This window comes from Bos indicus x Bos taurus, chromosome X, assembly GCF_003369695.1.
Source record: "Bos indicus x Bos taurus breed Angus x Brahman F1 hybrid chromosome X, Bos_hybrid_MaternalHap_v2.0, whole genome shotgun sequence".
Taxonomy (NCBI): domain Eukaryota; kingdom Metazoa; phylum Chordata; class Mammalia; order Artiodactyla; family Bovidae; genus Bos; species Bos indicus x Bos taurus.
Genome location: NC_040105.1, coordinates 129,192,365 through 129,207,859, shown reverse-complemented (window position 1 = coordinate 129,207,859; position 15,495 = coordinate 129,192,365). Strand labels below are relative to the sequence as shown.

At 39.8% G+C, this 15,495-nt stretch overlaps 2 protein-coding genes across 4 annotated transcripts in view; one reads left to right on the top strand and one right to left on the bottom strand.

The window, feature by feature from the left end:
• HS6ST2 (heparan sulfate 6-O-sulfotransferase 2) overlaps positions 1-15,495 on the bottom strand; it is a 490,102-nt gene that overhangs the window by 345,257 nt on the left and 129,350 nt on the right. The gene's annotated exons all lie outside the window — the stretch shown is intronic.
• On the top strand, positions 10,659-11,407 carry LOC113887873. The gene is made up of 2 exons (XM_027535122.1): positions 10,659-10,884; positions 11,049-11,407. Exons 1-2 carry the CDS (start codon positions 10,744-10,746, stop codon positions 11,310-11,312), a joined length of 405 nt encoding a protein of 134 aa, XP_027390923.1. The 5' UTR covers positions 10,659-10,743; the 3' UTR covers positions 11,313-11,407.

Sequence of the window (15,495 nt, the reverse complement as noted above, 5' to 3'; positions counted from 1 at the left end):
ACTTTATAAAGCCCTTTCACTTACCTTAAAGCATTTGTGCCTCAGAACAATCCCATGAAGTTTTTACAAATGAGGGAATCAAAGATCAGAACTAGATTTAGTGATCTGCCCAAAGTCTCACAAGTGCTAAGTGAAACAGCCATCACCTAGCTCAAGTCTGTATGACTCCAAATCCTAGGGTAAAGATGACATAGCTGAGCTCATGGTAAATGTCCTTACCATACCACACACATAAGAAGGGGGACCCAAGGAAAGTTTCGGAGTTGATGAATTTGACTATTACCTTGACTGTGGCAATGATGTCGCAGAAATGAGAACCCTAATCCTATGTGCAAACTCATCATCAAATTGTATCCATTAAATGTGTGCAGTTTCTTATATATTAATTATACCTCAATAAAGCCCTTTTTTTTCAAAAAGATGGAACAGCTGACTCTGGATTCCTGAGAATAAATGTCTCCGTTAATAATTTCACCACTTACAGACAATGTTATTTATCTTACCTTAAAACTTTCACTCTTACTTCTCCTTGCACAACTGTGATCTAGAGAAATCTAAGCTTTTGAAGAGTCAGAGAAAGGGAAGAAAAAATAAAGACAGGTATTTATTCTTCAGTGCACATAGTTTATGGCAAAAATTTGCGTTTGTTCCCCGATGCAAGGTACATGCCATGGGAAACAATGGGCCACCAAATGGCAAGGATGATAGGTGCTCTGCTTCTCCCTCACTCACAGTCCTGCTGCTAGACAGAGGCCAGCAAGGCCTTCACACCATTCTGCATGGCTTCCTCTTGTCAATCCGTTCCCAACAGTCTTGTCTCATTCTTTCTACTATGATTTAGGTCCAGTTTCCCTGATTTTACCCTCAGCAACTAGTAAGAACAATTTGTCTATATATTGCAAATAAAATTTATTTTTTTTACATATTTAGAAATAATTTTAAATGAGCTGAGATAAGCACCTTGTGACTCTGAGCCTGTATCTGCAGCCCTGAGCTCTCAATCCACAAATCTACTGCCTCTGAGCATCCAACATTGTGACTCCATAGTCTCTTCAAATTCCATGTGTATAAAACTAGCCTCATCCCCCATCCCCTTGCCCATCACAGCTCCTCCTCCAGTCTGTACAAGCCAGAAACCTTGGAGGAAATTCCTTCCCCAGCTCTCATCCCCACTATCCATAGCCTTCAGTCACCATATTCTTTCCAGTCTTCCTCCTAAATATCTCCTGAATCTTCTCACCTCTACATGCCCATGATAGCTCAGTTGGTAAAGAATCTGCCTGCAATGTGGGAGACCTGGGTTTGATCCCTGGGTTGGTAAGATCCCCTGGAGAGGGGAAAGGCTACCGACTCCAGTATTCTGGCCTGGAGAATCCCATGGACTATAGTCCATCAGGTCGCAAAGAGTCAGACATGACTGAACATTCTCCAGGACAGACCATATGTTAGGATATGGAATACTGCTCAATATATTTAAAAGGAATGAATCATACAACATATCTCTGACTACAATGGAATAAAAGTATAAAAAATGTAAAGAAGAAAATTTGGAAATTCAAAAATATGTGGAAATTAAACAATGAACTCTTAAATAACCAATGGTTCAAAGAAGAAAGCACAAGTGAAATTAGCAAATCTTTGAGATAATTTAAATGAAATAAAACATACCAAAACTTATGGGATGCAGCTAAAGTAGGTATAGAGCTACAAATGCTTATATTTTAAAAAAAAAGAGAAAGATCTCAATTCAATAACCTGTCTACTGCAAAACACTTAAAAATAAAGAACACATTAAACCTCAAACAAGCAGAAGAAAAGAAATATTACAGACTACAGTGGGAATTGAGAGTTAAGAAAAAACAAAAATCAGGGAAACCAAAGTTGGTTCTCTATAAAGATTAAATAAAAATGACAAACATTAACCTAAACTGACAAACAAAATAGAAGACTCAATTACTAAAATCAAAAAAAGAATGAAGGGATAATTGGGAAGGAGAACAAGATGGTGGAGGAGTAGGTGGACGTGGAGTACATCTCTCTCCACAGATACATCAGGAATACACCTTCAGACACAAAAATGCATGTGGAACACCAGCTGAGAGCAGACAGGAGGACCTGACCAGTGGAAAAGAATATATAAGCCCTGTCTCTAAGTCGTGTCTGACTCTTTGCGACCCCATGGACTGTAGCCTACCAGGCTCCTCTGTCCATGGGATTTTCCAGGCAATAGTACTGGAGTGGATTGCCATTTCCTTTTCCAGGGGATCTTCCCAACCCAGGGATCGAACCCAGGACTCCCACATTGTAGACAGACGCTTTACCGTCTGAGCCACCAGGGAAGTCCCAACCAGTGGAAAAGAATATATAAAGAACCACACAAAACTTGAGATCAAACTCTGAGCCTTTGGAGTGGGAGGACTGATTCCAAGACTCTAGACTACCAGAGAACTAACCATAGGGAGTATCAAATAGTGAGAACTCACACAAAGGAAGCCACTTTAATACAAGACCTGGCATCACCCAACCACCAGTAGCACCCTGTGGAGGATGCCTCATCTAAACAACAAATAAAACAAAATTACAAACCCAATCATCAGCAGACAGGAGTACCACCTCACTCAGCCTTGCCCATCAGAAGAAAAACAAACAAAACTTCAGCAGAAATCTCACCCAATACAAAGTTCACACAAACCACTGGACCAACCCTAGGAGGGCAGAAACCAAAAGGAAGAAAGAAATCAACCTTCTTCAATGAAAGAATTCAACTTTCCTTGAAGCCTGGGAAAAGGACACCTCAAACACAATAACTTTAAAAAAAAATGAAAATGCAGAGAAATACTGCACAAATGAAGGAACAAACTAGGAACACAGGAGTGCAAATAAATGAAGAGGAAAGAGGAAAATTACCTGAAAAAGAATTCAGAATAATGATAGTAAAGATGATCAAAAACTTTGAAAACAAAATGGAGAAAATGCAAGAATCAACTAACAAAGACCTAGAAGATTAAATAATAAGCATACAGAAGCAAACAACACAATTACTGAAATTACTCTAGAAGGAGTCAATAGCAGAATATCTGAAGCAGAAGAACAAATCAGTGAGCTGGAAGATCAAATGGTGGAAATAACTTCTGAAGAGCAGAATAAAGTAAAAAGAATGAAAAGAGTTGAGGACAGTCTCAGAGACCTCTGGGACCATATCAAACACATCAACATTCGAATTATAGGGGTCCCAGAAAAAGAAAAAAAAAAGAAAGGGTATGAGAAAATTTTTGAAGAGATTATAGGAGAAAATTTCCCCAACATGGAAAAGGAAATAGCCAATCAAGTCCAAGAGGCACAAAGATTTCCATACTGGATAAACCCAAGGAAAAAAACACCAAGACACATACTAATCCAACTAACAAAGACTAACACAAATAAATGAAACACTAACAAAGACTAAACACAAATAAACGAAAGAATATTAAAAGCAGCAAGTGAAAGCAACAAGTAACATACAAGGGAAACCCCATATGCTTAACAGCTGATCTTTCAGCAGAAGCTCTGCACACCAGAAGGGAATGGCAGGATATATTTAAAGGGAAATATCTACTGAAAGGGAAAAATCTACAACCAAGATTATTGTACCCACCAAGGATCTCATTCAAAACTGATGGAAAAATAAAAAGCTTTTCAGACAGGCAAAAAATAAGAGAATACAGTACTACCAAACCAGTTTTACAACAAATGTTAAAGGGACTTTATAGTCAAGAAACACAAGAGAAGAAAAAGATCTACAAAATCAACTGCAAACAATTAGAAAATGGCAATAGGAACATATATATCAATAATTACTTTAAATGTAAATGGATTAAATGCTCCAACCAAAAGACACAGACTGGCTGAATGCATACAAAAACAAGACCCATACATATGCTGTCTACAAGAAACCCACTTCAGACCTAAAGACACATATAGACTGAAACTGAGAGGACGGAAGAATCCACTCCATGCAAATGGGAAGCAAAAGAAAGCTCGGGTAGCAATCTTCATATCAGACAAAATGGACCTTAAAATAAAGAACATTCCAAAAGATAAGGAAGGATACTACATAATGATCAAAGGATCAATCCAAGAGGAAGACATAACAATTGAAAATATCTATGCACCCAACATAGAAGCACCTCAATACATGAGACAAACACTAACACACACAAAAGTAGAAATTGACAGTAACACAATAATAGTAGGACACCCCACTCACACCAATAGACAGATCATGAAAACAGAAAATTAATAAAGAAACACAAGTCTTAAATGATACATTAGATGAGATGGATCTCATTGATATCTTCAGGACATTCCATCCAAATTCAGAAGAATACACCTTCTTTTCAAGTGCACATGGAACATTCTCCAGGATAGACCACATCTTGGGTTACAAATCAAACCTCAGTAAACTTAAGAAAATTGAAATTGTATCAAGCATCTTCTCCATGACAACGCTATGAGACTAGATATCAATTACAAGAAAAAAAACTGCAAGAAACACAAACACATAGAGATTAAACAACACATTTCTAAATAACCAACAGGTTACTGAAGAAATCAAAAGGGAAATCAAAAAATTTCTATAAAAATATGACAATGAAAACACGACAACGCAAAACCTATCAGATGGAGCAAAAGCAATTCTAAGAGGGAAGTTTATAGCAATACAATCCTACCTCAAGAAACAAGAAAAACAACCTAACTTTACACCTAGAACAGCTGGAAAAAGAAGAAGAAAAAAAAAACCAACATTATTAGAAGGAAAGAAATCATAAAGATCTGAGCAGAAATAAATGAAAAAGAAATGAAAGAAACAATAGTAAAGATTAATAAAACGAAAAGTTGCTTCTTTGAGAACATAAACAAAATTGACAAATCCTTACCCAGACTCATTAGCAAAAAAAAGAGAGAAGAATCAAATCAACAAAAGTAGAAATCAAAAAGGAGAGGTTACAACAGACATTGCAGAAACACAAAGGATTAAAAGAGACTACTATGAACTATAGGGCAATAAAATAGATAACCTGGAAGAAATGGACAGGTTCTTAAAAAAGTTCAATCTTCCAAGACTAAACCAGGAAGAAATAAAAATTATGAACAACCAAATTACAAGCACTGAAGTTGAAGCTTGTGATCAAATATCTCCCAAAAAACAAAAGCCCAGAACCAGATGGCTTCACAGGAGAATTCTATCAAACATGTAAACAGCTAATACATATCCTTCTAAAACTGTTTCAAAAAATTGCAGAGGAAGGAACACTTCCAAACTCATCACCCTGATACTGAAACCAAAGACAACACACAAAAAGAAAAGTACAGGAAAATATCACTGATGAACACATGCAAAAACGCTCAACAAAATTTTAGCAAACAGAATTCGACAACACGTCAAAATGCTCATACACCATGATCAAGTTGGGTTTAATCCAGGGATGCAAGGATTCAATATATGGAAATCAATCAATGTGATACACCATAGTAACAAATTGAAAGATAAAAACCATATGATAATCTCAATTGATGCAGAAAAGGCCTTTGACAATATTCAGTACCTATTTATGATTAAACCTCTTCAAAAAATGGACATAGAAGGAACATACCTCAACACAGTAAAGGCCATATATGATTGGCTTACAGCAAACATTATTCTCAATGGTGAAAAACTGAAAGCATTCCCACTAAGATCAGGAACAAGACAAGGGTGTCCACTTTCACCACTACTATTTAACATAGTTCTGGAAGTCCTAGTGACAGCAATCAGCAAAGAAACAGAAATAAAAGAAATCAGGATCGGAAAAAACGAAGTAAAGTTCTCACTGTTTGCAGATGACATGATACTGTACATAAAACACCCTAAAAATACTATCAGAAAATTACTGGAGCTAATCAGTGAATTTAGCAAAGTTGCAGGATACAAAATCAATCCACAGAAATCACTTGCATTTCTATATACTAACAATGAAAAATCAGAGAGAGCAATTAAGGAATCAATCCCATTCACCACTGCAATGAAAGAATTAAATATATAGGAATAAACTTACCTAAGGAGATGAAAGAACTGTACACAGAAAATTATAAGACACTAATGAAAGAAACCAAACATAAACAGATGGAGAGATATTCCATGTTCCTGGGTTGGAAGTATCAATATTGTGAAAACGATTATATTACCAAAAGTAATCTACACACTCAGTGCAATACCTATCAAATGACCAATAGCATTTTTCACAGAACTACAACAAAAATTTTCACAGTTCATATGGAAACATAAAAGACTCCAGATAGCCAAAACAGTCTTGAGAAAGAACAAGGGAGCTGGAGGAATCAACCTTCCTGACTTCAGATAATACTACAAAGGTACAGTCATCAAGACAGAATGGTACTGGCACAAAAAAACAGAAATATAGACAAAAGGAACAAGACAGAAAGCCCAGAAATAAATCCATGCACCTACAGGTACCTTATTTTTGACAAAGGAGGCAAGAATATACAATGGGGAAAAGATAGCCTCTTCAATAAGTGGTGCTGGGAAAACTGGACAGCTACATGCAAAAGAATGAAATTAGAACACTTCCTAACACCATACACAAAGATAAACTCAAAATGGATTAGAGACCTAACTGTAAGACCAGAAACTATAAAACTCTTAGAAGAGAACATAGGCAGAACACTTGTTGACATAAATCAAAGCAAGATCCTCTATGTCCCATTTCCTAGAGTAATGGAAACAAAAATCAAAGCAAACCAGTGGGACCTGATTAAACTTAGCATCTTTTGCACAGCAAAGGAAACGATAAGCAAGATGAAAAGACAGTCCTCAGAATGGGAGAAAATGACAGCAAATGAAACAACTGACAAAGGATTAATTTCCAAAATATACAAGCAGCTCATATAACTCAATATCAGGAAAACAAACAACCCAATCAAAAAGTGAGAAAAAGACCTAAACAGACATTTCTCGACAGAAGACATACAGATGACCAACACACACCTGAAAAGATGCTCAACATCGCTCATTATTAGAGAAATGCAAGTCAAAGCCACAATGAGATATCACCTCATACCAGTCACAATGGCCATCCTCAAAGTCTGCAAACAATAAATGCTGGAGAGGGTGTGGAGAAAAGGGAAAGCTCCTGCACTGTTGGTCGGAATGAAAATTGATACAGCCACGATGGAAGACGGTATGGAGATTCCTTAAGAAACTAGGAATAAAAGCACCACATGACCCAGCAATCCTACTCCTAGGCATATACCCTGAAGAAATCAAAATCGAAAGGGACACATGTATCCCATTGTTCACTGCAGCACTATTTACAACAGCTAGAACATGGAAGCAACCTAGATGTCCACTGACAGAAGAATGCATGAAGAAGTTGTGGACATATACATGGTGAAATATTACACAGCCATAAGAAGGAACACATTTGAGTCAGTTCTAACGTGGTGGATGAACCTAGAACCTATTATATAGAGTGAAGTAAGTCAGAAAGAGAAAGAGAAATATCATATTTTAATGCATATATACAGAAACTAGAAAAATGGTACTGAAGAATTCATTTACAGGGCAGCAATGGAGAAACAGACTGGTTCCAAATAGGAAAAGGAGTACGTCAAGGCTGTGTATTGTCACCCTGCTTATGCTTATTTAACTTATATGCAGAGTACATCACGAGAAATGCTGGGCTGGAAGACGCACAAGCTGGAATCAAGATTGCTGGGAGAAATATCAATATCCTCAGATATGCAGATGACACCACCCTTATGGCAGAAAGTGAAGAGGAACTCAAAAGCCTCTTGATGAAAGTGAAAGAGGAGAGTGAAAAAGTAGGCTTAAAGCTCAATATTCAGAAAACGAAGATCATGCCATCTGGTCCCATCACTTCATGGGAAATAGATGGGGAAACAGTGGAAACAGTGGCAGACTTTATTTTGGGGGGCTCCAAAATCACTGCAGATGGTGATTGCAGCCATGAAATTAAAAGACGCTTACTCCTTGGAAGGAAGTTTATGACCAACCTAGATAGCATACTCAAAAGCAGGGACATTACTTTGCCAACAAAGGTCCGTCTAGTCAAGGCCATGGTTTTTCCAGTGGTCGTGTACAGGTGTGAGAGTTGGACTGTGAAGAAAACTGAGCGCCAAAGAATTGATGCTCTTGAACTGTGGTGTTGGAGAAGACTATTGAGAGTCCCATGGACTGCAAGGAGATCCAACCGGTCCATTCCGAAAGAGATCAGTCCTGGGTGTTCTTTGGAAGGAATGACGCTAAAGCTGAAACTCCAGTACTTTGGCCACCTCATGCGAAGAGTTGACTCATTGGAAAAGACTCTGATGCTGCCAGGGATTGGGGGCAGGAGGAAAAGGGGACGACAGAGGATGAGATGGCTGGATGGCATCACCGACTCGATGGACGTGAGTTTGGGTGAACTCCGGGAGTTGGTGATGGACAGGGAGGCCTGGCGTGCTGCACTTCACAGTGTCGCAAAGAGTCGGACACGACTGAGCGACTGAACTGAACTGAACTGAACTGATTGGAGAAACAGACGTAGAGAATAGACTTATGGACATGGGGAGAGGGGAGGAAAAGGTGAGATGTATTGAAAGAGCAACATGGAATCTTAAATTATCATATGCTCAAAGATAGCCAAAGGGAGTTTGCTGTATGGCTCAGAAAACTCAAACAGGGGCTCTGTATCAACCTAGAGGGATAATATGGCGAGAGAGATAGGAGGGAGGTTCAACAGGGAGGAGATATAAGTATACCTATGGATGATTCATGTTGTGGTTAGACAGAAAACAACAAAATTTAGTAGAGCAATTATCCTTCAATTAAAAAATGAACAAATTTTTTAATAATAGAAAAAAAAAAAAAGAAATCTAAAAATTGTCACAGCAAAGAGGAACCTAACAAGGCAGAATATGGAATGACTGGATTTAGTATGGTATCCTGGATGGATACTGGGACAGCAAAAGGACATTAGGTAAAAACCAAGGAAATCTGAAAATGTTCCAGAAAAACATCTATTTCTGCTTTATTGACTATGCCATAGCCTTTGACTGTGTGGATCACAACAAACCGGAAAATTTTGAAAGAGATGGGAATACCAGACCACCTGAACTGCCTCTTGAGAAATCTGTATGCAGGTCACGAAGCAACAGTTAGAACTGAACATGCAATGACGAGCTGGGTCCAAATCGGGAAGTAAGTCAAGGCTGTATGTTGTCACCCTGCTTATTTAACGTATATGCAAAGTACTTCATGAGAAACTATCCACTGGATGAAGCACAAGCTGGAAACAAGAGTGCCGGGAGAAATATCAATAACCTCAGATACGCTGATGACACCACACTTATGGCAGAAAATGAAGAAGAACTAGAGCTTCCTGATGAAAGTGAAAGAGGAGAGTGAAAAAGTTGGCTTAAAGCTCAACATTCAGAAAACTAAGATGGTAGCATCCGGTCCCATCACTTCCTGGCAAATAGATGGGGAAACAATGGAAACAGTGGCAGACTTTACTTTTGTGGCCTCCAAAATCACTGCAGATGGTGACAGAAGCCATGAAACTAAAAGACGCTTACTCCTTGGAAGGAAAGTTCTGACCAACCTAGACAGCATATTAAAAAGCAGACATTACTTTGCTGACAAAGGTCCGTCTAGTAAGGTTATGGTTTTTCCAGTGGTCATGTATGGATGTGGGAGTTGGACTGTGAAGAAAGCTGAGCGCCGAAGAATTGATGCTTTTGAACTGTGGTGTTGGAGAAGACTCTTGAGAGTCCCTTGGACTGCAAGGAGATCCAACCAGTCCGTTCTAAGGAGATCAGTCCTGGGTGTTCATTTGAAGGACTGATGTTGAAGCTGAAACTCCAATACTTTCGCCACCTGATGCAAAGAGATGACTCATTTGGAAAGACCCTGATGCTGGGAAAGTTTGAGGGCAGGAGGAGAAGGGGACAACAGTGGATGAGATGGTTGGATGGAATCACCGACTCAATGGATATAGGTTTGGGTAAACTCCCGGAGTTGGTGATGGACAGGGAGGCTTGGCGTGCTGTTCATGGGGTCGCAAAGAGTCGGACACAACTGAGCGACTGAACTGAACTGTACTGAAAGAAATCTGATAATGTCCAGACTTTAGTTCATAATACTCTTTCACTGTGGGTTCACTAATTTGAACAAATGTTCAATACTAATGTACAATGGTAAACAAGAGAATTGGTTGTGGAGTATATGAAAACACTCTTCACAATTATCGTGCAAATCTAAAACCTCTAAAGTAAACTGTTTAAAAAAAAACCACACCAAACACTAGGTAATGAGATCCGGAAGATGACAGAATTAAACACTGAATGGGGGTGGCCATGAGAAATGGTTTGGAAGGAACACTGGCTCCCTAACTTCTACACCACAAGAACTGAACTGGACAAGATGAGGAAATGTTTTCCGGAAAGTCAAATTGGGAAGGCTCTTTAATGGTTGTTGCGAAAGCACTTCTTTTCTCAAACCAGAGCACTTGGACTCCTTTGCACCCTCCCCGCCCCCATGGATGTTCCCAAGTGGCGCTTTGTGATGTCAGCAGTGTCAGGGCTACCATTGGCTGGAGAAATTTCTTGCTGACCAATCAAACGGACAGTTGTGGCTCACCATTGTCCTGCGACGGTATATATAGAGACGCCAGGCGCCTTGGTGGAGGCCACCGTTGCTACAACATGGCAGACCTAATTAAGGAAGTGAAGGAGGAGGAAACAGAAATCGAGATAGACGCTTTCAATTTGCAGCAACAAGCTTCAAGTGCTAACGAAGGGAAGAGAAAGAACACTGATCAGTCCGATGGCTTGGACAGTCAGAAGGTCAGATTACCCTACTCATGTTCTTCCTCTTCATCCCCCACCCAAGACTCGCCCTGCCGCAGCTTGCCTGGCACAAACCCCTCCTCAATGCACACCCGTTCTCTCAAAGTTCTTCCCATCCTCCTCCACTAATGTCTTTCTGGATGACTCTGTTTTCTTACCAGATACGAAAGCCCACGAGGAAGGTAAAATCAACCCTTCAGCGGAACCCGGGCCGGAAAAAGAAAGGGAAGAGGTCGACGAATCCAGTCTTCTACCACCACCCGCAGAATAAAAAGAAGAATGAAAGTGGGCCAATGGCGGATGAAGAAACCCCAGAGGATTCTTCCAACACTTCTGACGATTCTGCAAGTAAGCCCCTGTGCCCACCTGGAGCCCAAGATGCTGAGCCATCTGCTGTAACTCCAGGAAAAGCAAAGGCAGAATAGTCGTTTGTGCAGACATCAAACATACAACGATGGTCCCCTCCGGACAGATCAAAGTATTCAGAGGTTGACGATTAAAGTATCAACAAGCAGGAAAAGATGTGTGTGCGTGTTTTTTTGATGATGGAGAGGGGAGAAAGGGAAGGGTCGGTGTGTGAGGAGGGAGGGAGGAGGCGTCCTTTTCAGTTTAGGGCCCAGACAGCCAGTCCCATACTTACCCAGACACTGGGGACTGAGGACTGGGTGAAGACTGAGAACTGCAGACTGAAGATTGCTTCCTGAACTCTTCATCCCACTGGTGAGAAGGAAAAGGACTTGGTGTTTCTGTGTGTTTCAGAGGGTCCCATCTAGGGAGAGGGGTGATGTAGGGGTGGTGGCTCTGTGCAATAATCAGATCCCACTTTTCAGGTGTGACAATTGAGTTTTTGCCCCTCATCAATTTCTGTTCCTCTTCTGGCCCACATTTGGGCAAGCTACTACAAACAACCAGGGAGTAAGGAACGTGACATAGAAACAGATATGCCTAACCTTAACCACTGGAATTACTGCCTTGCCTACATTTCCCAGTGCCAAAACCTCCATTACCCCAAGTAGCCTCTAGTGCACGTGGAGAATCTAACTCAATGAGTAATAAATTCAGCCCTTGCCCCTATACTCACCTTTAAAAGATGACACCGTATGGCCCTTTTCCCTTAGATGCAATCACACTTTTCACCTCAGTTGTTTTTTAAAAAGATTCAATCTCAATGAAAGCAGGGTCTTCACAAATTGAAACCTGTTATAGGAAACCTACTGAGCAAGGTGTGATTATCCCAACTTCTGCTGCACTTAACAAATTTTACTTGATCTTAAAGCTGTAAAGCAAGAACAGGGCCTCAGTGTGAACTTGTACCCTTGGTGTCATGGCCCCACTCACTAGGGCTCCATGTATTTTGTTGATAATACTGCTTCCAACAAATAACTGGCAAATACTTTTCAGTCATAGCAAAACATTTGGCTAGCATGCTGGTTTTCCACTGCCTATCTCAAACAACTTCTCGGCTTACACTGACCTTCACCTTCAAAGGGAAACGATACACCGTCACCTGTCTACTCAGTGGGGCCAGTGTCCACACCTGGCCATCTCACACAGTCTTTGAAGGCAACATTTTCACCAGCTCTAACTTTTTCTAGGACACAAATTAGGACCTCACACTGATGACATCATCCTTTGAGGAGATTCCTATGACACACAAACTACACTATCCCACCACTTCAGTAAGCTCCTGAAAACTTTTTGGTAAATGCTGGACGGCAACACATCAAAAGCTCATACACCACGATCAAGTTGGGTTTAATCCAGGGATGCAAGGATTCGATATATGGAAACCAATCAATGTGATACACCATAGTAACATACTGAAAGATAAAAACCATAGGATAATCTCTCATTGATGCAGAAAAAAGCCTTTGACAAAATTCAGCACCTATTTATGATTAAACTCTCTTCAAAAAATGGACATAGAAGGAACCTACCTCAACATAGTAAAGGCCATATATGATTGGCCTACAGCAAACATTAGTCTCAATGGTGAAAAACTGAAAGCATTCCCACTAAGATCAGGACAAGACAAGGGTGTCCACTTTCACCACTACTATTTAACATAGTTCTGGAAGTCCTAGTGACAGCAATCAGCGAAGAAACAGAAATAAAAGGATCCAGATCAGAAAAGAAGAGGTAAAGTTCTCACTGTTTGCAGATGACATGATACTGTACATAGAACACCCTAAAGATACTATCAGAAAATTACTGGAGCTAATCAAGTGAATTTAGCAAAGTTGCAGGATAACAAAATCCATACACAGAAATCACTTGCATTTCCATATACTAACAATGAAAAATCAGAGAGAGCAATGTAAGGAATCAATCCCATTCACCACTGCAATGAAAAGAATTAAATATATAGGAATAAACTTACCTAAGGAGATGAAAGAACTGTACACAGAAAATTATAAGACACTAATGAAAGAAACCAAACAGAAACAGATGGAGAGATATTCCATGTTCCTGGGATGGAAGAATCAATATTGTGAAAACGATTATACTACCAAATGTAATCCACACACTCAGTGCAATACCTATCAAATGACCAATGGGCATTTTTTCACAGAACTACAACAAAAATTTTCACAGTTCATATGGAAACACAAAAGACTCAAGATAGCCAAAGCAGTCTTAAAAAGAACAAGGGAGCTGGAGGAACCAACCTTCCTGACTTCAGATAATACTACAAAGGTACAGTCATCAGACGAATGGTACTTCTGGCACCAAAAAAAAGAAAAAAAAAAAAACAGAAATATAGACCAAGGGAACAAGATAGAAAGCCAGAAATAAATCATGCACCTACAGGCTACCTTATTTTTTGACAAAGGAGGCAAGAATATACAATGGGAAAAGATAGCCTCTTCAATAAGTGGTGCTGGGAAAACTGGACAGCTACATGCAACAAGAATGAAATTAGAACACTTCCTAACACCAATACACAAAGATAAACTCAAAATGGATTTGAGACCTAACTGTAGACCAGAAACTATAAAACTCGTAGAAGAGAACATAGGCAGAACACTTGTTGACATAAATCAAAGCAAGATTCCTCTATGTCCCATTTCCTAGAGTAATGGAAACAAAAATCAAAGCAAACCAGTGGGACTGAATTAAACTTAGCATCCTTTTGCACAGAAAGGAAACGATAAGCAAGATGAAAAGACAGTCCTCAGAAGTGGGAGAAAATGACAGCAAATGAAACAACTGACAAAGGATTAATTTCCAAAATATTTCAGCTTTAGCGTCATTCCTTCCAAAGAACACCCAGGACTGATCTCTTTCGGAATGGACCGGTTGGATCTCCTGCAGTCCATGGGACTCTCAATAGTCTTCTCCAACACCACAGTTCAAGAGCATCAATTCTTTGGCGCTCAGTTTTCTTCACAGTCCAACTCTCACACCGTACACGACCACTGGAAAAAACCATGCCTTGACTAGACGGACCTTGTTGGCAAAGTAATGTCCCTGCTTTTGAGTATGCTATCTAGGTTGGTCATAAACTTCCTTCCAAGGAGTAAGCGTCTTTTAATTTCATGGCTGCAATCACCATCTGCAGTGATTTTGGAGCCCCCCAAAATAAAGTCTGCCACTGTTTCACTGTTTCCCCACTATTTCCCATGAAGTGATGGGACCAGATGGCATGATCTTCGTTTTCTGAATATGAGCTTTAAGCCTACTTTTTCACTCTCCTCTTTCACTTTCATCAAGAGGCTTTTGAGTTCCTCTTCACTTTCTGCCATAAGGGTGGTGTCATCTGCATATCTGAGGATATTGATATTCTCCCAGCAATCTTGATTCCAGCTTGTGCGTCTTCCAGCCCAGCATTTCTCGTGATGTACCTGCATATAAGTAAATAAGCAAGCAGGGTGACAATACACAGCCTTGACGTACCCTTTTCCTATTTGGAACCAGTCTGTTTCCCATGCTGCCCTGTAAATGAATTCTTCAGTACCATTTTTCTAGTTTCTGTATATATGCTTAAAAGATGATTTCTCTTTCCTTCTGACTTACTTCACTCTATAATAGGTTCTAGGTTCATCCACACGTTAGAACTGACTCAAATGCGTTCCTTCTATGGCTGTGTAATATTTCACCATGTATATGTCCACAACTTCTTCATGCATTCTTCTGTCAGTGGACATCTAGGTTGCTTCCATGTTCTAGCTGTTGTAAATAGTGCTGCAGTGAACAATGGGATACATGTGTCCCTTTCGATTTTGATTTCTTCAGGGTATATGCCTAGGAGTAGGATTGCTGGGTCATGTGGTGCTTTTTATTCCTAGTTTCTTAGGAATCTCCATACCGTCTTCCATCGTGGCTGTATCAATTTTCATTCCGACCAACAGTGCAGGAGCTTTCCCTTTTCTCCACACCCTCCAGCATTTATTGTTTGCAGACTTTGAGGATGGCCATTGTGACTGGTATGAGGTGATATCTCATTGTGGCTTTGACTTGCATTTCTCTAATAATGAGCGAGTTGAGCATCTTTTCAGGTGTGTGTTGGTCATCTGTATGTCTTCTGTCGAGAAATGTCTGTTAGGTCTTTTTCTCACTTTTTGATTGGGTTTTGTTTTCCCTGATTGAGTTATATGAGCTGCTTGT

Excerpts from the sequence above, each read along its gene's own strand:
- LOC113887873 (XM_027535122.1), top strand. The coding sequence starts at position 10,744 with ATGGCAGACCTAATTAAGGAAGTGAAGGAGGAGGAAACAGAAATCGAG. Across the intron at positions 10,885-11,048 it reads ATGGCTTGGACAGTCAGAAG|ATACGAAAGCCCACGAGGAA; the intron begins GTCAGATTACCC and ends TTTTCTTACCAG.